Raw genomic sequence first — 26,699 nt, forward strand, 5'->3', positions numbered from 1 at the left:
TTTAAATAAATAAGCTACCCCTTTGCAGAAAAGATTTGAGGCAAGGAAATTTTGCTCTTGTCTGAGATTTTTTTAATTAAAAATGCAAAGATAAAGTAGATTGTATATAGTTTACTCTACCGGATCCTGAAGTCATTGGGTAGGAAATATCCCATATGATAATCACTCCTTGTCTTCACAGTTTGCTTTTGAAGATCCTTAGCAGATGTGCCATAACCATTGAAAATAAAGTTGGCAAATAGTAATTTTCCCCGAATATACATCTGTAAAAATTAATAAAACTCTTAGAGAAAATGGCCAGATGAAAATTAGTCCTGTTTGTTTGAAGTAACATCTTAGATGTGTCTGTACAAGAAAATATTAATTTTTATATACAAAATAATGTTAGGTAATAAACATGTTCCTAGAATCCAGATATGTTGTTTGAAGATTAAAAAAAACAGGCTCAGTTGTTTTCTCACTCAAAGTTATACACATGAGGTGGCAGAACCAATGTCCAAACCAATTCTAAAAGGATAACCAGCCTTCATCATTATGGTAAGCTACTTGTGGATACATTTAATTTTACAGCTAACCTCTAGGATAAAGTAGAAAGACCTGAATTGGAAGTCAGTAGAGTTGGACTGTGGACAAAGCTACTTTCTCAGTCTCAGACAAATCATTTAATCATAATGAGCCACAGTTTGCTCAGTAAGAAAAAGACAGTTGCTCATGTGAATGTATGGCAAAACCCACCACAATATTATAAAGTAATTAGCTTCCAAATAAAATAGAAAAAGACAGTTGTCATTTATGAATTGGACTAGACTTCCAAAATCCTCTTCTAGGAGTAAGATTGTCAGATTGTCTCTTTCTTAAAGAGATAGAGTTCCACTATGTAAAGCCATATTTGTCTTTTCCTTCCAGGGTGCAAGAGAGCTAATATTTAGGCACAGGTGAGCATCTTGGAAATTATTCAATTTTTAGAGGCTAGAAAGGTTAAGAAGGGGTGGCAGGGGAAGGAGATAGTAGTTTTAAAACAATGTAGCTGGTTCCAACACAGAAAATAACCTAAGAAGTAAGTATACCGTATTTTTAAAGTTGTCCAATACAAGTGCTTTAACGGGACTGTAAGATTCAGAAGAAACAGTTGTTCTCTATGATGACATGTTATTTCTTTCCTCTTAGCATGATCTTTAAATCATGAAGGGATGTCCTATTGCAAGGTTTGCTCAAGGAAGAGAATAATTATTATTATTTCATTTTAGGAACAAAAGAATTTCTCTTGTTTCCTTTCTGGGATCATCTATAAACACTGGCTGAGATGGAGCTTGGTGTGGTTCCTTGATCTGAAACACATTCTTTGACTTTATTCTTTAGCACCCATGTCTGGCTGTTAGTCGTGAAGCTACTTATCTTGCCTGTACTTAGATACATGATTAATGATAGGCAGTGACAAAGGTACTGTGTTCAGTGTATGAATATTTCACAAGATCGGAAGAATTTAACAATGATAATCTCTTAAACATTGATATCAGGGTAACTTAGCTATTTTTTTCTACAAAGATAAATGTGAAACATTTGTATAATAGAAAAAAATGTAGTTTAAGAAATTGATAAGTTGCAAATGTGCAGGATTTCATTGTTATTTGGGGCTTATAATCATCCATATAAGCCATCCCCTCTTAGGTTGAAATTGAAGCCTAGAAAAAAGTGGACAAAGCAGCAATCTTTTGTTCTTGGAGAAATAACTTAGTCAAAATACAGAGAAATGTTAGACTAGGAAAAAAAAAAAAAACAAACCTTAAGTTTGTGTGTGTCCAGAAGCCAGGATATGACTAGACACGGTATTAAAATTTTAAGTATTTTCTTACTGAAATCATGTTGAATTTGAGTTTCAGTTGAGCTTCAAAACCTGGAATAAATAATCCAGATGTTCTCAGCATTTTATCAAATAAAGACTCCTGATGTTATTTTCCCCATGGGACCTATGCTTTGAAATTTTTTTAATCTATCACATAATCTATGTTCATTAAAACTCTGTAGATTGGGACTTCCTGGACGTCCAGTGGCTAAGATGCCATACTTTCAATGCTGGGGCCTCAGATCTGATCACTGGTCAAGGAACTAAATCCCACCTGTCATAACTTAGTTCCCAAGCCGCAACTAAAGATCCTGCATGCCGCAACAAAGATGGAAGAGCCCGAGTGCCTCAACTAAGACCTGATGCAGCCAAATAAATACTTTTTTAAAAATACTCTGTAAGTTGCATACCCTCCCAAGTCCCTCCCTTCTTTGTTTTTTCAGCTAGCCAAAGTTATAATGGCCATTTAATCAGAGTGTATGCTGCATGCTGGACTTCCCAGGTGGCACTAGCAGTAAAGAACCTGCCTGCCAATGCAGGGGATAGAAGAGATGTGGGTTCAATCCCTGGGTCAGGAAGATCCCCTGGAGTAGGAAATGGCAACTTACTCCAGTATAATTTTTTTTTTTTTAATACTCCAGTATTCTTGCCTGGAGAATCCCATGGACAGAGGAGCCTGGTGAGCTACAGTCCATGAATTGCAAAAGAGTCAGACATGACTAAGCACTCATGCAAGAGGGATATGGAGGATGCAGAATGCTTTTTATGGTGATCAGGTGTGAGGGAGTGAGGGAACCATCCCCCACAGAAGAGTATTGCAGAAGCTGTAAGTGAAAGGGCTTTGAGGCAGGAACAGAAGTAAAGAGGCAAGAGCGGCTGAAGCCCCACAAGAAAGGGGCTGGTCAGTCAGGGAGGGTCTTGAAATGAACAAGGCTTTTACTTTGACTTAGGAAGCCTTTGGAGGTTGTTGGGCATTAAAGTAACATGGCTTAGATTTTTGCAGATCTGTTGGCTATTGCAGTGATCTGTGTGAGGGATGCTGGGTGGTGGTAGTGAAGGCAGTCAGGGGTGATCAAATTCTGGATCTATGTTGAAGGCAGAGCCAACAGGACTTGCTGATGTAATTAATGTGCAGTATAAGAAAGGGGAGGTCTAGAAACTTCTATGGTGTTCAGCTTGAGAAACTGGAGGGACAGAGTTGTCATTTATTGAGAAGGAGCACCCAGTAAGGTTTGGGTAGAAATTGAACTGATTTTGGATAGGCTACATATGAAATACTTATTCATCTTTAGGTGGAAATAGGAACAAGCAATTTGATATATGAGTTTAGGGGAGAGATCCAGACTAGGAGATGTCACAGTTTGGGATGTGGTTAAAGGTATGAATATAGGTCAGATGATAGAGTCGGAAAGCTGAGATCTTTCTTTGGGGTATCTGAAGCTGGAAATCAGGAGATAAAAAGGAAACTGCCAAGACTGAATGAGAGCAGTCAGACATAAGAGTGGTGTTCTGAAGCTGAATGAACAAAGTATTTTATAACAGAGGCCGTGATTAATTGTCAGTTCAGTTCAGTTGCTCAGTCGTGTCCGACTCTTTGTGACCCCATGGACTGCAGCACTCCAGGCCTCCCTGTCCATCACCAGCTCCCAGAGTTTACTCAAACTCATGTCCATTGAGTCGGTGATACCATCCAACCATCTCATCCTCCATCGTCTGTTGGGAGCCGGCATATTGCATATTGAGTGCATATTGCATATTGAGTGCAGCACTTTCACAGCATAATCTTTCAAGATCTGGAATAGCTCAACTGGAAGTCTATCACTGCCGGGAGCCAGCGTAAGGAACTCCACCCGTGGCAAAGGTCATGAGGAAGGAGGCTCGGCATACGCAAAGGCGGGATCGAGCCTCAGGAGTCCCCCTGGAAATTCTCGAGCATCTACCCCCATAACCACAGTCTGCCTACTTTCTGCTTTGTGCTTTCACCTACACCTCTGACTTTACGGGGGGCTGTCCCCCACTACCTCTCTCTGAAAAAAGAGTTAACTTATAGCTCCAGTTAATAAAGTTCCTGGGTGTGACAGTGTTTCAACTTACAAACTCCTTTGGAAATCCTCTAGCCTACCTGAATAGGTTTTTCCAGCCACATGTGATTGTTTAGAGCTTCCCAACTGTGAGAGGCAGGAGACGTTCTAAACTGTCTAAATACAGATTCCTTTGAGTAGTTAAAAAGTTGATTAGAAATTGTATTGGTGAAGGGTTTTTCACTTGTTGGGCCAATGTTTGCTGCTAAGTCTCCATATCCCTTACCTGCTGTGTCCCTGGCAGTGTATTGATTAATATAATTGGTGTAAGTAGTAGCTTTAATGTTTGTAACCTTGGACCCTTGAGTTAATTCTTTTTTGTTGTAGCCCACCACACCTTTGCCCTATAGGAATGCAACTTTAATGCTTTTGGAGGGTGGCGCCTGCCTAATCACCTTTAGAGAAAAATAAGTTTTCTGAAGAAAGGGTCTTAAGATGTTAACAGGCCTCCGGGCCAGAAGATGATGCAAATCACCTAAACTTTTGCATATGATAAGTTTGCAGGAAGAAAGCCTGGCTTACTGCATGACTCTACCCCTTCCCCCATTATCCTTTATGCATAACTTAAGGTATAAAAACTACTTTGGAAAATAAAGTGCGGGCCTTGTTCACCAAAACTTGGTCTCCCCATGTCGTTCTTTCTCTCACCTTCTGGCTGAATTATTCAGCCTCTTTCCTCCACTGAATTTCCTCACTGAGCTATCCTCATTCTATTACTCTTTATATCTTTGATAAATATTTAAATAAATAGGTCACTGATGCCGTCTCTCCTTCGAATACCCTGGATCAGCCAGGGCTGGACCCCAGCAATCGTCCCCTTCTCCTCCCACTCTCAGTCTTTCCCAGCATCAGGGTCTTTTCCAGTGAGTCAGTTCTTCACATCAGGTGGCCAAAGTATTGGAGTTTCAGCTTCTACATCAGTCCTTCCAATGAATATTCAAGACTGATTTCCTTTAGGATGGACTGGTTGGATCGCCTTGCAATCCAAGAGATGCTCAAGAGTCTCCTCCAACACCACAGTTCAAAAGCATCAATTCTTTAGTGCTCAGCTTTCTTTATAGTCCAACTCTCACATCCATACATGACTACTGGAAAAACCATAGCCTTGACTAGATGGACCTTTGTTGGCAAAGTAACGTCTCTGCTTTTTAATATTCTGTCTAGGTTGGTCATAACTTTTCTTCCAAGGAGTAAGCGTCTTTATAATTTCATGGCTGAAGTCACCATCTGCAGTGATTTTGGAGTCCCCCAAAATAAAGTCTCTTACTGTTTCTACTGTTTCCCCATCTATTAACATGTCAAATGCTGCTAAAAGATCAAGAAAGGTGAGGCCTTTGGGTATCTTCAGAGCAATGCAGGAGACCTGGTTTTGATTGCTGGGTCGGGAATATTGCCTAGAGAAGGGAAAGGCTACCCACTCCAGTGTTCTTGGGTTTCTTTTGTGACTTAGCTGGTAAAGAATCCACCTCCAATGCAGGAGACCTGGTTTCGATTCCTGGGCTGGGAAGATCCCCTGGAGAAGGCAAAGGCTACCCACTCTGTTATTCTGGCCTGAAGAATTCCATGGACTGTGTAGTCCATGGGGTTGCAAAAGGTGGGACACAACTAAGTGACTTTTACACACAGAGCAATGCCTGCTCAAGTTCTTTGCTCATTTTTTATTGAGCTATTGGTTTATAAACCAATTGGGCTATTGGTTTATTTTGTTGTTGAGTTTTAGGAGTTCTTTATATCGTCTGGATATTAATCTTTTATCAGATATATGCTTGGCAAGTTTTTCCCCTTCTGTGAGTATGTTTACACTCTTTAATAGTGTCCCTTGACAATAAACATATTTAATTTTGATGTAGAAAAAAAATCTTATTTTTCTTTTGTTGCTAAATCTCCTCTTTTCAAGAAAGTCAATAATAACACCTGGTTCATAGGATTATTATGAGGATTAAATAAATTACTACATGTGAATACATATAAAAAGACTGGGACAATACTTACCATGTCAGAAGCATTCAATAAATACTAGCCATTATTCAGGCTAAGTTTAGTACAAAAACCATGGGTTAGAGGGGTAGAATTATGTGACATGAAAGCCACTGGAGCAGAGTCTCAGGACCACGATCAGCAGTGTAAAATGATGCAGAGATGTCAAATAAGGTCCCACAAACTTAGACGTGACACCAACAAGGTAAGACCGTGGTAAGACAGAGTTAGATGCCAAATTATACTGGGTGGAAAAAAAGTGTTAGGCTCTTTTTTGTCCAGGGTCAAGTCTCCTACTGTTTATGCTCTTATGGTGCTCCAAAACAAGAATAAACCTGTGGGGGGTTGCTAAGGTACAAATTTGACTGGATTTGGAGTCAAAACAACTAGGTTAGAGTCTCTGGTCTCCTACCACTTGATGCCTGTGCTCACTTCCAGAGTTCCCATCTCCTCACTTAAAGGACAATTATTCCTATGTTACGAGGTCAACGAGGGTTTGAAAAGTAAACATAATGGTAAGTCATTAATTAATATTGTCATAATAAATGGTTCTAACTCCTCTTCTTATTCTTTCTAACGTTCAGTAGTTCCCCCTGCATGCCAGATCTTGTGTAGTGGGGTATTCCCACCTCTCAGATAATTGACTTACAGGTTTACAGTGGTAATTAAGATGAGATTAATACACATCTAGGGGCTTCCCAGGTGGCACTAGTGGTAAAGAACTCGTCTGCAAATACAGGAGATGTAAGAGACACATGTTCGATCCCTGGGTCAGGAAGATCCCCTGGAGGAGGGCATGGCGACTCACTCTGGTACTCTTGCCTGGAGAATCCCCATGGACAGAGGAGCCTGGTGGGCTACAGTCCATAGAGTCACACAGAGTTGGACAAGACTGAAGCAACTTCATACACACACACACAATACACATCAAATGCTTATGACAATTTGGCATGCTGTTCTATGCTATTGGGAAACTTTTGTCTGAGTTTTAGTGGTGACTATATCTTCAGGTCTGCTTCCTGAGCCACTGCATTCCTCATGGCTGTGATGTTCACCAATTTAATTCATCTTCAACTGTTGCCATAAAAAGCAAGTGCTTAAAATATTACCATTGAATAGATCACTGGATCTTTTTGTTCACTTTGTTTTGGTTGTAGACATGCAGAAGTTTGAGGATTTAATCTGCTGTTCAGTGAACAGAACATGGGGCTCCTCCTGAGTTCCTGCAGGTGCCTAAGCAAAGATGTTTTCAGCAGAGAAATGGCCCAGGCTTGGTCACCCTCACCCTTGGGAGCCACATTTCAGGGCAGGACATAAGTCGCATTTATTTACTCTGATTTGCACCTTGTTGTGTGGCTTCTTTTATTCTTTTTTAAAAGTTTATATTTCTTTTTATTACATATCCCAAGGTACCTTAGGAATGAATACATTTTCAAAACATAATAAGAATAAATTCTATAAAGAATATTTGAATAGCCTTGCAAGGAAATCCAAATGAACTATAACTTTATAATATTTTGTTTGTTAATGATGGATGGTTACAAATGGAAAGAATTTTTAATTCAATACATACTTATTAGGGGCTTCCCTGGTGGCTCAGTGGTAAAGAATTCGCCTGCAATGCAGGAGATGTAAGAGACACCAGTTCACCTTCTGAGTCGGGAAGATCCCTTGGTGGAGGGCATGTCAACCCACTCCAGCATCCCTGCCTGGAGAATGCCATGGATGGAGGAGCTTAGCGGGCTGTAGTCGACAGGGTCACAGAGAGTCAGACACGACTGAATCGACCTAGCATGCACACACGCACGTACTTATCGACCGATTTTCTTTGTACTAGACACAAAATCACCCTATGAGATATTCCCATTTTATAAATGAAAAGCGTGGCTCTCGAATAAGTTAGATATCTAGCCCAAGAGTCCAAGCCTCTTAGCAAGAAAAAATAGTGCACTAGGTTCCCTAAAAAGGCTCTTTGACTTCAAATTAGATGCTTGTGTTTGTGTTTGGTCACTTTGCTCCTGTTTTCCTGCGTAGGTCACCACATACAGGGACACACATTCACACAAGCACGTGCGTGTGCACACACATTCACAGAGGAATCCTAGTTACCGCTTCAGACAGCACAGTCCCCTCTGTTCACATTTAATCATGGGATTCCTAAAGGAAGTCAATTAAATGGGCAATTAATTCCTCTGTGCACCGTTCACTCATATATTAAAACTCTTAATCTAATTTCTCTAGATACTGTTCCCCAAACCACTGTCCTCAATGTTTAAATTCCTTATTACTTGTGAAGTTGATGTGAGAATCTTTTTGCAAGAGCACTTTGTAAACTGAAAAGATATTCTATTATCTAGTTGTAGGATCCAATCTGTTCAGTTTTATTTGCTGGTGAGAGGTTAAATGTTTATCCATTGTTCCACGAACTGAATGAGTGGAACTCAAACCAAGAAAACAGTCCCTGATTTGCTCTCTCAAGCTAAATATATTAGCCTTGTGGTGACCAAATATTGACTAAATGAAAGCAAAGATATTCTAACTGTCCACTAAAGTCCTTTCCAATTAACCTTAGTGAAATATCCTAAGATACTTCCAGACAGCTACTCTTTCTGTTAAGCAAAGACTAGAAAAAGGATATGTGTTAGGAGAGTAAATCAGTTCAGTTCAGTTCAGTAACTCAGTTGTGTCCGACTCTTTGTGACCCTGTGGACTGCAGCACTCCAGGCTTCCCTGTCCATCACCAATTCCAGAGTTTACTGAAACTCATGTCCATTGAGCTGGTGATGCCATCCAACCATCTCATCCTCTATCGACCCCTTCTCCTCCCCACTTCAAACTTTCCCAGCATCACGGTCTTTTCCAATGAGTCAATTCTTCACATCGGGTGGCCAAAGTATTGGAGTTTCAGCTTCAGCATCAGTCCCTCCAGTGAATATTCAGGACTAATTTCCTTTAGGATGAATTGGTTGCATCTCCTTGCAGTCCAAGAGACTCTCAAGAGTCTCCTCCAACACCACAGTTCAAAAGCATCAATTTTTCAGTGCTCAGCTTTCTTTACAGTCCAACTCTCACATCTATATGTGACTACTGGAAAAATCATAGCTTTGACTAGATGGACCTTTGTTGGCAAAGTAATGTCTCTGCTTTTTAATATGTTGTCTAGGTTGGTCATAACTTTTCTTTCAAAGAGCAAGTGGCTTTCAATTTCATGGCTGCAGTCATCATCTGCAGTAATTTTGGAGCCCAGAAAAATAAAGTCTGACACTGTTTCCACTGTTTCCCCATCTATTTGCCGTGAAGTGATGGGACCAGATGCCATGATCTTAGTTTTCTGATGTTGAGTTTTAAGCCAACTTTTTCACTCTCCTCATTCACATTCATCAAGAGGCTCTTCAGTTCTTTGCTTTCTGCTATAAGGGTAGGGTCATCTGCGTGTCTGAGGTTATTGGTATTTCTCCAGGCAATCTTGATTTCAGCTTCTGCTTCATCCACCCAGCATTTCTCATGATGTACTCTGCATATAAGTTAAATAAGCAGGGTGATAATATACAGCCTTGTCATACTCCTTTCCCAATTAGGAACCAGTCTATTGTTCCATGTCCAGTTCTAACTGTTGCTTCCTGACCTGCATACAGATTTTTCAGGAGGCAGGTCAGGTGGTCTGGTATTCCCATCTCTTTGAGAATTTTCCAGTTTGTTGTGATCCACACAGTCAAAGGTTTTGGCATAGTCAATAAAACAGAATTAGATGTTTCTCTGGAACTCTCTCAGAGAAGGCAATGGCACCCCACTCCAGTACTCTTGCCTGGAAAATCCCATGGACGGAGGAGCCTGGTAGGCTGCAGTCCATGGGGTCGCTGAGTCGGACACAATTGAGCGACTTCACTTTTACTTTTCACTTTCCTGCACTGGGGAAGGAAATGGCAACCCACTCCAGTATTCTTGCCTGGAGAATCCCAGGGATGGGGGAGCCTGCTGGACTGCCATCTATGGGGTCACACAGAGTCGGACATGACTGAAGTGACTTAGCAGCAGCAGCTGGAATTCTCTTGCTTTTTTGATGATCCAACGGATGTTGGCAATTTGATCTCTGGTTCCTCTGCCTTTTCTAAAACCAGCTTGAACATCTGGAAGTTCACGGTTCACGTATTGCTAAAGCCTGGCTTGGAGAATTTTGAGCATTACTTTACTAGTGTGTGAGATGAGTGCAATTGTGCAATGATTTGAGCATTTTTGGCATTGCCTTTCTTTGGGATTGCAATGAAAACTGACCTTTTCCAGTCCTGTGGCCACTGCTGCGTTTTCCAAATTTGCTGGCATATTGAGTGCAGCACTTTCACAGCATCATCTTTCAGGATTTGAAATAGCTCAACTGGAATTCCATCACCTCCACTAGCTTTGTTCATAGTGATGCTTCCTAAGGCCCACTTGACTTCGTATTCCAGGATGTCTGGATCTAGGTGAGTGATCATACCATCGTGATTATCTGGGTCATGAAGATTTTTTTGTACAGTTCTTCTGTGTATTCTTGCCACCTCTTCTTAATATCTTCTATTTCTGTTAGGTCCATACAATGTCTGTCCTTTATTGAGTCTATCTTTGCATGAAATATTCCCTTGGTATCTCTAATTTTCTTGAAGAGATCTCTAGTCTTTCACATTCTATTGTTTTCCTCTATTTCTTTGCATTGATCACTGAGGAAGGTGTTCTTATCTCTCCTTGCTCTTCTTTGGAACTCTGCATTCAAATGAATATATGTTTCCTTTTTTCCTTTGCCTTTCACTTCTCTTCTTTTCACAATTTGTAAGGCCTCCTCAGACAACCATTTGCCTTTTTGCATTTCTGTTTCTTGGGGATGGTCCCCTGCCTTCTGTACAATGTCACGAACCTCCATCCACAGTTCTTTAGGCACTCTGTCTATCAGATCTAATCCCTTGAATCTATTTGTCATTTCTACTGTATAATTGTAAGGGATTTGATTTATGTCATACCTGAATGATCTAGTGGTTTTCCCTACTTTCTTCAATTTAAGTCTCAATTTGGCAATAAGGCGTTCATGATCTCAGCCACAGTCAGCTCCCTGTCTTGTTTTTGGTGACTGTATAGAGCTTCTCCATCTTTGGCTGCAAAGAATATAATCAGTCTGATTTGTATTGACCATCTGGTGATGTCCATGTGTAGAGTCTTCTCTTGTGTTGTTGGAAGAGGGTGTTTGCTATACCAGTGCGTTCTCTTGGCAAAACTCTGTTAGTCTTTGCCCTGCTTTGTTCTGTAGTCCAAGGCCAAATTTGCCAGTTACTCCAGGTGTTTTTTGACTTCCTACTTTGCATTCTAGTACTCTGTGATGAAAAGGACATCTTTTGGGGGTATTAGTTATAGACGATCTTGTAGGTCTTCATAGAACTGCTCCATTGCAGCTTCTTCAGCACTACTGGTTGGGGCATAGACTTGGATTACTGTGATATTGAATGGTTTGCCTTGGAAACAAACAGAGATCATTCTGTCGTTTTTGAGATCACATCCAGTTACTGCATTTCAGACGCTTTTGCTGACTATGATGGCTACTCCATTTCTTCTAAGGAATTCTTGCCCACAGTAGAAGATATAATGGTCATCTGAGTTAAATTCACCCATACCAGTCCATTTTAGTTCACTGATTCCTAAGAGGTCGATGTTCATTCTTGCCATCTCCTGTTTGACCACTTCCAATTTGCCCTGATTCATGGATCTAACATTCCAGCTTCCTATGCAATATTGCAGTAGCTGCATGGCACTGGAGTGACTGTGAGAAGATACCCCATGTCCAAGGGCAAAGGTGATGCCCCAGCAATATGGTAGGAGTGGAAAAATCACATTTAGAATCAAACCCCATACCCACCAGAGATGCCTAGGGGGCTCAAACAAACCTTGTGTGCATCAGGACCCAGAGACCCCACAGAGACTGAGACAGAACTGTGTTTGAGTGTCTCCTGCAGAGGTCCAGGTCAGCAGTGGACTGCCACAGGGGCAGGGGCTCTGGGTGCAGCAGACCTGGGTATGGCATATGCCCCCTTGAGGGAGGTCGCCATTAACCCCACCATAGAGCCTCCAGAACTTACATAGGACTGGGGAAACAGACTCGTGGAGGGCACAAACAGAACCTTGTGTGCACCAGGACCCAGGAGAAAGGAGCAGTGACCCCACAAGAGACTGACCCAGACTTGCCCATGAGTGTCCTGGAGTCTCCAGTGGAGGCATGGGTTGGCAGTGGCCTGCTGCAGGGTTGGGGGCACTGAGTGTAGCAGTGCATGCATGGGACCCTTTGAAGGAGGTGGCCATTATTTTCATTACCTCCACCATAGTTTGGTCCCAAGTAAATAACAGGGAGGGAACACAGTTCCACCCATCACCAGAAAGTTGGATTAAGGATTAACTGAGCGTGGCCTCACCCATCAGAACAAGACCCAGTTTCCCCTCAGTCAGTTTCTCCCATCAGGAAGCTTCCATAAGCCTCTTATCCTTCTCCATCAGAGGGCAGACAGACTGAAAACCACAATCACAGAAAACTAACCAATCTGACCACACAGACCATAGCCTTGTCTAACTCAATGAAAGTATGAGCCATGCCATGTAGGGCCATCCAAGACAGATGGGTCACAGTGGAGAGTTCTGACAAAACATGTCCACTGGAGAAGGGAATGGCAAACCACTTCATTATTCTTGCCTTGAGAACCCCATGAACAGTATGAAAAGGCAAAAAGATAGGACACTGAAAGATGAACTCCCCAGGTCGGTAGGTGCCCAATATGCTACTGGAGATCAGTGGAGAAACAACTCCAGAAAGAAGGAACAGACAGAGCCAAAGACTGGTGATGGAAGTGAAGTCCGATGCTGTAAAGAGCAATGTTGCATGGGAACCTGGAATGTTAGGTCCATGAATCAAGGCAAATTGGAAGTGATCAAACAGGAGATGGCAAGAGTGAACATCAACAGTCTAGGAGAGTAAATAGAGACCTCCAAAATACTCTGTCCTAGAAAAAAAGTCTCATTTACAGAAAAACAAAGAGGGGACAATTTTGCACTCTACCTCCCCATACATTATATTCCAATGCAGTCAACAGACACTTCCTGTTCCCCATTTTGAACTAAGAGATAAGACGCCTGGGTTCAAACCTCAGCGCCTCCCCTTAGCTGTGTGATCGCCTCAAAGGCTCATAGAAACAGCAATATCATCTCATAGAATAGTTTCCAGGAGTCATGAAATTAGCTATGTGAAAAAATATACTTCTCAACAGATATTCTTTTCCTTTGGGTCTGAAATTTTATTTTTTCCTTGGGAAATTCCTGCCTTGTAGAAAAGCCTGGGGCCTTGCTAAGGGCTGGGACAAAGGCTTGGTTGATAAGTGAAAGAGACAAAGCAAAGTAAAAATGGGTTTGGCCTTCCTGTAGGAAGGACTGGTGAGTATTCATTCACCCAGTCAAAAAGTACTTATTGCAGTCCACTCTTTTTCTAGGCATTCTCCTAGGCACTGGGACGTAGGAATAAACAAAAAACATGAAGTCCCTACCTTCAGTGGGTATACTGAAAATAAACCAGTAGTTGCATAAGATGTCAATGGACAAAATAGGGTAAGGAACAGAGAGTGAAAGAGGCCCTTAGTGTAGAGCAGAAAGGCAAGGCCACTGAGGGGTGGCATCTATCTAGAGATGTGATTATGTGTAAGACAATAAACTATTAAACTGAATGGAAAACAACCAGCACAGAGAGTGGCACGTGTAAAGGCTCTTATGGGGAATGGCCGGGAGGCCAGAGTGGCAGGAGCTGAGTAGCCATGGAGAAGAAGGCAGCCAGGGGCCAGATTACATGATGCCTTGTGGTCCATGGAAAGGACTGGGGATAAGCAACCCATTGAGGGTTCCAAGCAGGAGAATGCTGTCATCTGATTTAAGTTTTATGAAGATTACCTGGTCACTATGTAGAGCACAGACAGTAGACAGGGCAAGAGCAGAAGCAGATAAATCAAAGAGGAAGATGCCTGGAGGTGGTGAGACAGTACACACAGCAGGATTCTGGATATATCAGCAAGAAAGGGGCTACAGGATTGGCAGATAGATTGTGAGTAGGATATGAAAAGAGAGAAGTCAGAATTTAATTCAGTAGTTTTGGTCTGAGTAAAGGGGGTGAGGGCCAGTGCTTGATGTGAGGAAGATACAGGGAGGAGCAGATATGGGAGAAAATGAAGAGCTGTATTTGGAAAAGTTGAGCCAAGATACCAATTTATCAAACATCTGAGGAAAAGATTGAAGTGAGTTGGAATTAAAAGGAACCTGGAGTTCAAGGGAAACATCGCACTAGTGGGGTTTTTTTTTAAAGCCCTGGCACCGGAGGAGAGTATCTCGAGCAAGCACCGATGGAAAAGAAAACAGACCTGAGATGATCTACTCTTCCTAGAGGCTGAGTGACACAACTGACTCTTAACCCTGGTTGTCTGTAAAAGTCATGCAAGGGTCTATTTAAGAAAATAGATACTCAGGGAATTCTCTGGTGGCCCAGTGGATAGGACTCTGTGCTTTCATTGCCAGGGGCCCAGGTTTGACCCCTAGCTGGGGAACTAGAGTCCCACAAGATGTGTGGTGCAGCCAAGAAAAATGAAAAAGATACTCAGAATAAAACAAACTAGTGAGTATAACAAAAGAGAAACAGACTCACAGATATAGAGAACAAACTAGTAATTACCAGTGAGGAGAGGGAAAGGAGGATGAGCAAAATAGGACTAATAGATTACAAGGTACAAACTACTATGTATAAAATAAATAAGCTACAAGGATATATTACACAACACAGGGAATACAGCCAGTATTTTAGAGCAACTATAAACAAAATATAACCTTTAAAGATCGTGAATCACTATGCTGTATGCCTGAAACATATAATATTGTACATTAACCATGGTGGTGGTGGTTTAGTCACTAAGTCGTGTCTGACTCTTGTGACCCCTTGGACTGCAGCCTGCCAGGCTCCTCTGTCCATGGGATTCTCCAGGCAAGAATATTGTAGTGGGTTGCCATTTCCTTCTCCAGGGGATCTGCCCGACCCAGGAACTGAACCCAGGTCTCCTGCACTGCAGGCAGACTCTTTACTGACTGAGCTACAAGGGAAGCCCCACGTTAATCATAGCTGAATAATAATAATTAAAGATACTCAGGGTCCATATGAATCTACTGAGTGAAAATCTCTAGAAGGTGACACTTGTGGTTCTTAAAGAGGCCATGAGTGGGCAGCCAGGTTTGAGGACTATTGACCCAGGAAAAACTAAGGCAAAGGAGTGGGAAAGGCTATGGTTCAGGTAAGACTAAAAAAAAATAGACCAGAAGCTCAACAAAGAACCCATTAAACCCTTCAATTCTACACACACACACCCCCCACCCCCACCCCCACTCCCCTATCACCATCACTGTGTGTCCTAGTCGCTTAATTGTGTCCAACACTTTGCTACCCATGGACAGTATCCTGCCAGGCTCCTCTGTTCATGGGATTCTCCAGGCAAGAATACTGGAGTGGGTTGCCATTTCCTTCTCCAGGGGATCTTCCTTACCCAGGGATTGAACCCAGGTCTCCTGCATTGCAGGAAGATTCTTTACCATCTGAGCTATATGCAAATCTTAAGTTCTACACATCAAAATAATAATGATAACATACACAATATTTTGTGGTTTATCAAGGTTTTGTACACGTTTTCGCATTTGAACACATTCTCACATCAACCCTGGAAGAAACAGGTGAAGACTGCATTTACTTCTATTAAATCTAGCTTTACACTCAGGTCCTGTTCATACGATAATTCAGTTAATCCTCATGACATCCCCATAGTGGAGGTGGTGATTTTCACCCCAGTTTACAGATGAGGAAACTGAGGCAAGCCACAAAAAGAAGTGGCAGATCTCAGATTCAAATTCAAGTTTCTGACCTTATGCTCTTATTTCATCAAATATAAAAAAGTAATCACTACTCTGCTTCATTTTTTTTTAAGTGACTACTAAACTAGGTTAGCTTTTTTTTTTTTTTTTTTGGCTGTGCTGGATCTTCTTTGCTGCGTAGGCTTGTCTCTGGTTGCAGTGAGAGGGGGCTACAGTCTCTAATTGTGGTGCGTGGGCCTAGTCGTTCTGCAGCATATGGGATCTTCCCAGACCAGGGATCAAACCCACGTCTCCTGCACTAGCGGATTCTTTACCACTGAGCCACCAGGAAAGCCCTAGGGTAGCTTTTATAGCCCAGAATCATTCGTCTTATCAGAAATGATAAAAATAGCAGTGTACTGGGAATTCCTGATTCTGAAGTAATTATTGTGATAGCAATGTCAACCAGATTTCCACACTTCCTTGGTAGGTACTGGTTTTGCTCCAAGAATTTTTAATAATAAAAGTTTTTTCTTAGAGATGCAGGTGTAAAATATGTAAGCTCCTCAAATAGTCCTCTAAAATTAGAATCTAAAAATGGAACGATAGGGTAATTGATGGCCCCTCACATCCAAGTCAGGCTGGTAGGATTTGGTGGAGGAAGTTATAAATTTTATACACATTAAGAGAGAAGTTTCATTTCCCTTCTCTCTGTGATTATTCATCCCCTTCTAAAGCATGATTTTTCCCCTAAGGTTCAGCATTACGAAATCTGTTTCTTACTAGTAAGTTTGATCACTAGTGTTGATAACCATATGCCCTCCTTATTTTCCATATAGTCTTAGGAGAATTTATGAATGTGGCCTTATAGAATGAGCCCTCCTAGTCAGGAAGAATCTTTACTCTAGTTCCTTAGAGTCAAATTAGACATGCCCAAACTAACTGCTTCCAGAAATTGTGTTGGTTTTCACTGTACCAGATTCACATCCTTAGAATTAACATTACAGATTTCAAAGCTGTGTCTTAAGAAGGTTCTAGACTTGAAAAGAAAACAGATTAAAAAATTCAGTGCCACTATATAGCACAGAGAACTATATTCGATAGCTTGTAATAACCTATAATGAAAAAGAATTTGAATATATGTACGTATAACTGAATCAATTTGCTGTACACCAGAAACTAACATAACATTGTAAATCAACTATACTTCAATTTAAAAAAAAAAACCATTGTACTGGCACAAAAATAGACACATGGATCAACGGAACAGAAGAGAAAGCCCATAAACAAACCCATGCTTCTATGGGAAATTAATCTATGACAAAGAAGGCAAAAATATACAATGGGGAAAAGATAGCCTCTTCAGTAAATGATGTTCAGAAAACTGAACAGCTACATGCAAAAGAATGAAACTGGACTACTCTTTCACACCATGCACAAAAACAAATTCAAAATGGATTAAAGACTTAAATGTAAGACCTGAAACCAGAAAGGTAGAAAAAACCACAGGCAGTATTTTTTGAATATGTCTCCTCATGCAAGGAAAACAAAGGCAAAAATAAGTAAGTGGGACTACATCAAACTAAAAAGCTTTTGTACAGGGAGGGAAATTATTAACAATATGAAAAGCCACCTACTAAATGGGAGAAGATATTTGCAAACAATATATGCAATAAGGGGTTAGTGTCCAAAATATATACAAAGAGCTCATATAAGTCAACATAAATAAAAAGCCCAAAACCCAGTATTAAAATGGGCAGAGTACCTGAAGAGACATTTTTCCAAAGAAGGTATGCAGGTAGCCAACAGATACATAAAAAGATGCTCAATATTACTATTCATTAGGGAAATGCAAATCAAAATCACCTCACATCTGTCAGAATGGCTATTATAAAAAAAAAAAAATACTTCCCAGGTGGTCCAGTGGCTAAGAAAGTGTTCTCCCAATGCAGGGGGCCCAGGTTTGATCCCTGGTCAGGGAACTAGATCCCAGATGCCACAGCTGAGAGTTCCCATGCTGCAACTAAAGATCCCTCACGCTGCAATGACGATGGAATACCCCACATGCCGCAGCCAAGACCCAGTGCAGCCAAATAAATAAATATTTTTAAAATCCAAATAACCAGTGTTGGCTAGGATGTGGAGATAAGGGACCATCTTGCACCAATGGTGGGAATGAAAAAATTAGTGAAGCCACCATGGAAAATCAGTAGGGAGGTTCTTTTAAAAATTAAAAACAGAACTACCATATGATTCAGGAATTCCATTACTAGCTATTTATCTGAAGAAAATGAAAACACTAATTCAAAAAGATATATGTACCCCTCTTGCCTGGAAAATCCCATGGACAGAGGAGCCTGGTAGGCTGCAGTCTATGGGGTTTCGAAGAGTCAGACATGGCTGAGCGACTTCCCTTTCACTTTTCACTTTCATGCATTGGAGAAGGAAATGGCAACCCACTCCAGTGTAGCCTGGAGAATCCCAGGGACGGGGGAGCCTGGTGGGCTGCCGTCTATGGGGTCACTCAGAGTTGGACACGACTGAAGCGACTTAGCAGCAGCAGCAGCAGCATGATCATTGCAGCATTATCTATAATGAGCCAAGATATGGAAGCAACCTAAGTACCCATCAGGAGATGAATAAATAAGATGTGGTATGTATACACAATGGACTATTACTCAGCCATAAAAAATAAAATCCTGCAATTTGTGACATGGGTGGACCTAGAGGGTATTATGCTGAGTGAACTAAGTCAGATAGAGAAGGACAAATACTGTATGGTTTCATTTATATGTGGAATCCAAAAAGGAAAACAAATGAACAAACACAGAAAAACAGTTATAGACACAGAGAATAAACAGGCAGTTGCCAGCGGGGAGGAGCTGGGGGGAGGATTGAAATAGGTGAGAGAGATTAAGATGTACAAAATTCCAGCTGCAAAGTAAATGAGTCATGGGTACGAAATGTATAATGTGGGAAATATTGTCAAACACTATGTAATATCTTTGAATGGCAACATATTGTAATTAGGCTTATCTTGATGATCAGTTTGAAATGTATAGAAACATTGAATTACTGTGTTGTACAACAGGAACTAACAGTGTCATAGGTCAATCATACTCCAAAAACAAACTCATAGAAAAAGAGATCAGATTGGTTGTAACCAGACATGGTGGGTAAGGAGAGGGGCAACTGGAGGAAGCACAAACGTCATCAGGCAAAAAGTACAAACTTCCAGTCATAAGTACTGGGGATGTAGTGTACATGATAAATGTAATTAACACAGTTCTGTGTTATATATGAAAGTTGTTAAGATTGTAAATCCTGAGTTCTCGCCACAAGAAAAAGTGTTTTTTTTTTATTTCTTTAATTTTATATCTATATGAGATGATGGATATTCACTAAACTTATTATGATAATCATTCCATGATGTATATAAGTCAATCCATTATGCTGCACACCTTAAACTTCAACAGCTGTTGTTTAGTCTCTCAGTCATGTCTGACCCTTTTTGTGACCCCATGAACCGCAGCATATGAGGCTTCCCCGTCCATCACCAACTCCCAGAGTTCACCCAAACCCATGTCCATTGAGTCGGTGATGCCATCCAATCATTTCATCCTCTGTTGTCCCCTTCTCCTCCTGCCCTCAATCTTTCCCAGCATCAGGGGTCTTTTCAAATGAGTCGATTCTTTGCATCAGGTGGCCAAAGGATTGGAGTTTCAGCTTCAACATCAGCCCTTCCAATGAACACCCAGACTGATCGCCTTTGGACTGGTTGTATCTCCTTGCAGTCCAAGGGACTCTCAAGAGTCTTCTCCAACACCACAGTTCAAAAGCATCAATTCTTCGGCACTCAGCTTTCTTTATAGTCCAACTCTCACATCCATAAATGACTACTGGAAAAACCATAGCCTTGACTAGATGGGCCTTTGTTGGCAAAGTAACATCTCTGCTTTTTAATATGCTGTCTAGGTTGATCATAACTTTCCTTCATAACAATAGCTGTAAGTAGTTTTGACTCTGTGGTCCATTTTTTATGCTCTTACTGGTAAGGTATGAAGACTGAAGCTGCTATTTAGCTTTCAACCATATTATGTTTACACTACTTCTCACAACATTAATACTTCTAGCCAATCTCTGTGTTATCAGGCAGGGAAAACTGGTTAAAAGGTAATTTACTTAGAAGCACAAACAGCAATTTGATTTTTAATGCTTTCTCCACTAAGAGTCGTAATGGAAGAGTCCCCCAGCCTTCCTAACTAGATGTGTTATAGAAAGGAAGCAGATATTCAAAACTATTGAATTCCCAACAGATTCACTTTTTCACTGTGGAATGTAGATATGTACATACTAAGGCCTTGTCAAAACTAGAGCTCATAGCTACTTATATGATTTTCAGTAACACTTTCCATGTTAGTAGACATGAGATAGGAGTTAGATCAGGGCTTCACTGATGGCTCAACAGGTAAAGAATCCACCTGCAATGCAGGAGACACAGAAGACTTGGGTTCAATCTATGGATTGGGAGAATGGCAACCCACTCCAATATTCTTCCCTGAAAAATCCCATGGACAGAGGAGCCTGGTGGACTAGAGTCCAAAGGGTCCCAAAGAGTCGGACATGACTGAGCAACTAAGCACACACAAGCACACATAAGTTAGGTCAATCAGACTTCATCTCTCCTGGGCTGCACACAAAGTCAAAGTGTTAGTTGCTCTGTTAGTTCTGTTAGGTCCATTCCATTTCTGTCCTTTATTGTGCCCATCTTTGCATGCAATGTTCCCTTGGTATCTCTAATTTTCTTGAAGAGATCTCTCTCTAGTAGTTATATGCTAAAGTGGTTAACCATTCCCTTCTCTAAAGGATCTTCCTGACCCAGGGAAAGAAGCCAGGTCTCCAGCATTGCAGGCAGGTTCTTCACCATCTGAGTCACCGGGGAAACCCCAGGAGGCACACAAAGCGCAGACAGACTGAGACGGAGGAGGCTGAAAGCCAGTGCTCACCCAGAGGCAGTGCACTGGAAGGAAGGTCCAGAGCGGTGCTGCTCTGGCTCCTTGCTCTCCTGGGTCTTCTTAATGAGCTGGGGTCTTAATAATGACCTGATGAAGTCTAACTTTGACTCTGTGAATTGTCCTGATCCTTCAAAAACCACTCCCACATTTAAGTTAGTTGGTTTCTGTTGCTTAGAACCACAGATCCTTAACTGAGAAACCAAACATAGGCCTCAACACCCATAAAATAAAGTACAAAACTAGAAGGAAGAGTATTAGCTTCTTTCAAGGGCACTACCTCTTTATTGCTATTCTATACATTTGTGATTAGAAAGTACATTTAGAAATTCAAAAAGGTAGGAAGCCTTTGAGCTTTGGTGCAAAATAATTCATTCAGAACATTTGCTGGCTGAACCAAACAGGTTTCTAGTTTGTGTGCTATTTGTAAAGTTCTGCATGCAAATCAACTTATATCCTTCTTAGCAAAAATAATTTTCATGACTTTGAATTTTGATCTCTGACTATATCCTTCTTGGCATTTTTTGAAGGTGCCACTAAGGAAGAGGTCCTTTTTCCCCAAAGTTTAAAATATTTTTGAGATATAATTAACACTGTATCTCCATTTTAAATTGTACGATTTGAGTATTTTTCGTGTATTCACAAGGTTGTGTAACCATCACAACTGTTTTCAGAACATTCTCATCCCTAGAGAAATCCCCTACCCACTAGGAGTCATTTCCCATTTTCTCCTCACCCAGCCTCTGGAAAACAGTTTTCTACTTTCTGTCTCCATGGATAGATTTTTCTGGACAGCTCATATATATGGAATCATATAATATGTAGCCTTTTGTGTCTGGATTCTTTTTCTTAAGCCTAATGTTTTCAAGGTTCTTCCAAGAGATCTTCTTTGAGCATAGCTTTTAATCGGGTTGTCTCATCAAATACAAAATATATCTCAACAAAAATACATATGTATATACATAATATATATACATATAATCATATATAATACATATAATCATAATGTATATACATATGTATCTACTTGCATCTACCTACATACTTTGGCTACCTCATGTGATGAGTTGACTCATTGGAAAAGACTCTGATGCTGGGAGGGATTGGGGGCAGGAGGAGAAGGGGATGACAGAGGATGAAATGGCTGGATGGCATCACTGACTCGATGGACATGAGTCCGAGTGAACTCTGGGAGTTGGTGATGGACAGGGAGGCCTGGCGTGCTGCGATTCATGGAGTCGTGAAGAGTCGGACACGATTGAGCGACTGAACTGAACTGAACTGAACCTAGGACCCTTTTTCCTTTAAGATCTTATAAGGGCTCATGCTTTTTCACTCTAATGACTTGAGGGTATGAAAGAAAGGAGGGAAGGAACCAATTCTTACAGGAAACACTAAAACAAAAGCAGGACTTCTTAAACAGCAATCTGGGGTCACCCTTTTCTTTTTGTTTTTTTTACCCTTTTTGTTGCCCTTCTTTCTTTTTATCCCTCTTTTTCCTGTCTTTATTTTTATAAGAGCATTGGTCACTCCCCAATATAATACATATTATTGTCTTGCCCCACTAGAATGCTTGTTCCAGAAGAAGGGGAAATTTTTGTCTCTTTGTTAATGACTATATCCCTGGTGTCAAGGACAGTGTCTGGTGCATAGTAGGCACTCATATTTTGGGGAAGGAAAGAATGAAGGAGGTTTAGTGTGAGATGAGACTCTTTAGGTGGAGAGAAGGCACGTGACCAAGCAGTCCTGCTCCCTTTCCGGAGTTTTCCTAGGACTGTGGGCATTATCAGGGCACCATCTTGCTGGCCATGGGGACTCCATTCCCCCTTCAATCTTCTGACCCCAGGCAGAGTCCCCTTCTCCAGATCCCCTGCCTCCTTCCTATGGCCCTTTCAGATTGTCTCAATAGCCACCTAAAAGGTCTTCCCACTCATGGTCTTGTCTCTCTCCAATTCATCAACGGTATTGGGTGAATAGTGCTCTTCCTAAACCATGGATGTATAATTAATTGTGTCAGTCCCTGTTAAACATACTTCAGTGCTTCTCATTGCTCTGAAAAATCAAGCTCGTGCTTCTCTGCCTCCCCTTCTCCCTCCTTCCCTTCCTCTTCCTTTTCCCCTTCCTCCTCCTTTGCTTCATGGCTTGCGAGGCCTTACATTATTTATATTTTCATCTTTTGCAACTCTCCTCATGCCTTCTTAACCTTATACTTCATGATCCAAATGGATTTTGTATTTGGACTTGTTTCTGAAGTACCTAAAACACCTCCAAGTCTTGGATGAGAAGTCAGGACTGGTGATGGAGATTTAGGTGTCACTAGCCTACAGAAAAAGTGAAACGTGGGAAAGGATGAACGTGTAGAGTTCAAAGAGGACTCGTGGCAGAACCCTGAGGAGGGCCAGAATTCCAGCAACCTCAACCAGGGACGTGCTTTTAGGTATCTTGACTCCTTCATGATCCAGATCAAAAGATCTAGCTTTCCTGTTCACAGTTCAACCTTCCCCTTTCTGGTTTTTAGTGAGGAGACAAAATTCTAAGGCCTATGTTCTTTAATTTAGCACAGGCTACAAATTATCACTGAAGCAAGCCCCAGCAGTTCAACAACAAACCCAAGTATTTGACAAGACAAATACTCAGCAAGGCAGTACATCTTAGATGTAAGAAAAATAAGTATGCACACCCTAATTCCTCTGAGTAGGCAGCAGCAAAGATCCCCAAGTGATCCCCATCTGTCCCCCCAAACGAAGACTTGCAAGCAGCCCGACATGATCGCAGCCCGCTTGGCCCTGATTTGTTCCAGTCACTGGCTGTGGTGCTCTCCCATTGCATCCAGGGCGGCATGGGACTGAGGCAGGACCAGAAAGGTAGAGAGGGACTGGGACAGGCAGAGGGCCATTAACATCATCTTCACTTTTCACTTGCAGTGCTCTCCTATCAAGTGGAAACCTGGGAGACACTGATTTGGAACACGAGATCTATGGAATGTTAAGAGTCAGATCAAAAAGGAGTTCTGCAGCTAAATGACAGAGAATTTGAACAAAATTAAAAGATTCTTTAAAGGAAAAAAACTATGAATATTTACCCATGGGTGGCGCTAGTGGTAAAGAATCCGCTTGCCAATGCAGGAGATGTAAGAGACACTGGTTCAAGCCCTGGGTCAGGAAGATCCCCTGCAGGGCATGGCAATCTACTCCAGTATTCTTGCCTGGAGAATCCCATGGCCAGAGGAGTCTGGTGGGCTATAGTCCATAGGGTCACATAGAGTTAGACACAACTGAAGTGACTTAGCACACACACAGCATAAAGTTTATGACTTATTATAAAGTCAAGTTTCTCAGGCTGTTTGCTATGAAGGGCAAAGAGCTTTCTGGTGATATACAAAGGTTCGTTGTGACAGTTACAAGGACTGTTGATTTGTATCCTTCAGATCATAAACATTTGTAATTGGAAACTGCATTTGTTAAAATAATGTTTGTTTACTTAAAACTATAAACTATATTTGTTCAACAGATTGATTTTTATCCACCAAACTTAAGATAATTAGCTTCACCAACTTTTTTCTGTAGCATTTCTAGACTCTAATTGGTGCCTGAATAATAATAGTTATTATTATTATTATAGTTAGAAAACACCTACACCTTTTATCTGGACTTCTACAGACTGGTATTCTAATAAGCCTGGCAACTCTATGATTTCTGAAAATGATAGCAAATGTCAACTTGTCTCCATCACTTATCTGAGAGGATGTGTCTTTTTCACAAATGTTTGATCATCAGGTGGGACCTCAATAGAAATCCTAATATGGCTTTGTCCTCAGAACATGCATTTTTCTGATGACTGTTTAGAGTTGGAAGAACACCTAATCCAGTCCCCCTTGATTTACAGATAATGAAATTGAGGAGTAAAAAGGTTATCTGTTAGAGGCAGAACCAGGGCTAGAATCAAGTTTTACTGCTTTTCCCATACTTATCCCCCTCCCCTGACTTTTCTGTTGTTGTAGTAGAATGTGTGAAAGTGTTAGTTACAGTTATAAATTTTATACACATTAAGAGAGAGGTTTCATTTCCCTTCTATCAGTGATTATTCATCCCCTTCTAAAGCATGGAGGAGACAGCCATTCTTGTCTCCAGGGGATCTTCCCAACCCAGGAATCAAACCTGGGTCTCCTGCATTGCAGGCATATTCTTTACCATCTGAGCCACCAGGGAAGCCCCGTAGTACAAAATTTACTACTTTACCCACTTTTAAGTGTTCAACTCAGTGACATTAAGCACATTCACATCATTGTACAACCATCACCATTATCTACCTCCAGAATTTTTTCATCATCCCAAACTGAAATTCTGTACCCTTTAAACAGGAACTTTGCATTCTCCCTCAGCGTAGGCCCCAGTAACCAATGTTCTATTTTCTGACTGTGTATTTAACTGTTCTAGGTACCTCATATAAGTGGAATCATACAGTATTTGTCCTTTTGTGTCTCACTTGTTTTGCCTAGCCTAATGTCCTTAAGGTTCATCCATCTTATAGCATGTATCAGAATTCCATTCCTTTTCAAGGCTGAACAATAATTCATTGTAGACATATACCACATTTTGTTTATCCCTTCATCTCTTGATGCACATTTGGGTTGTTCCCACCTTTTAGCTTTTGTGAACAATGCTGTTATGAAGCAAATAACTGTCCCTGCTTTTAATTCTTTTAGATATATACCTAGAAGGAAAGTTGCTGGATCATATGATAATTGTATATTGAATTTTTTGAGAAACCACTATACTGTTTTCCACAATATCAGCATCACTTTACATTCCCTCTCCTTGTTTTTTCATGTGCAGTAGAAAGAGTATTGAATTGAAAGTTGGCAAAAAAAAAAAGAAAGTTGCCAATCCAACCCTAGGTGGCTCAGTGGTAATCTGCCCATCAATCAGGAGCCATAGAAGACTTGGATTCAAACCCTGGGTCAGGAAGATTCCCTGGAGTAGGAAATGGCAGCCCACTCCAGTATTCTTGCCTGGAAAATCCTATGGACAGAGGAGCCTGGCAGGCTACATACAGTCCATGGGATCGCAAAGAGTCAGACACGGCTGAGCAGGCACACACGCGCTCACACACACACACACACACACACACACACACACACACACACATGCCTACAGTCCAACCTCAGGATTGATTTGCTGTGTAATCTCAGGTGAGCCACTCCACCACTCAAACTCATTTTGTCCAGTCAGAAAGAGCCAAAGCACATTTGGCTGTCTGACCCCACAGAACCATTACAAGAAGTCAACAAAATGAGATACAAAGACTGCTTTATAAACTAAAAGAAATGTTATTCAATGGAAGTTGTTATTAGTTGTTTGTGCTAAATTGGAGTCAAATCCAAAGTCAAAAGAGAAAACCATGAGGTATTAGGAAGGAAAGGACTCATTAAAGAAATTTGATATCCAACAAAGACTTTGATCTAAAGATCTTTTTTTTTTCCCCCCACAAACCTAGGCAGTTTGACCCTAAACAAAGAACACCGTGTCTCAGTGCAAGTGCAAAGTTACAGCCAGCTTGGGAGAAGCTGAGAAAAGAGCAAATCAGCACTTCAGAAAGCAGCAGTGGGTCAGTCAGCTATTTGAGTCTGAAGCTCTGGAAGTCAAGTTTTATCAGAGGAATTCAGAATTGTGTTTACAATTCTCTGTAAACATATCATTCCTAGGACAATGTGGCTTATTCCTTTTGACTGATGATAAGGGTTGCTGAAGTATATCTAACAGATTTCTTTGTCTGAACTTAAACGTCAGGCTTAGTTTTACTCACATTGATTAAACAGCCTTCTATAAATAGGAAGTGTTCAAGGTGGCCAAGATGGTGGAATAGGAAGACTCCAAATAGGAGATGAAAGCTACATGCTAGCTTTATAAA

General features: G+C 41.1%; 1 protein-coding gene across 1 annotated transcript in view; it reads right to left on the reverse strand.

Annotated features, from left to right (window-relative positions):
- LOC139183069 (uncharacterized protein C3orf20 homolog) overlaps positions 1 to 26,699 on the reverse strand; it is a 97,064-nt gene that overhangs the window by 4,240 nt on the left and 66,125 nt on the right. Inside the window, exon 9 of the mRNA XM_070788971.1 lies at positions 121 to 263. Coding sequence (XP_070645072.1) covers positions 121 to 263 — 143 coding nt within the window. The remainder of the gene's footprint in view (positions 1 to 120; positions 264 to 26,699) is intronic.

Source organism: Bos indicus, chromosome 5 (assembly GCF_029378745.1).
Source record: "Bos indicus isolate NIAB-ARS_2022 breed Sahiwal x Tharparkar chromosome 5, NIAB-ARS_B.indTharparkar_mat_pri_1.0, whole genome shotgun sequence".
Taxonomy (NCBI): Eukaryota; Metazoa; Chordata; class Mammalia; order Artiodactyla; family Bovidae; genus Bos; species Bos indicus.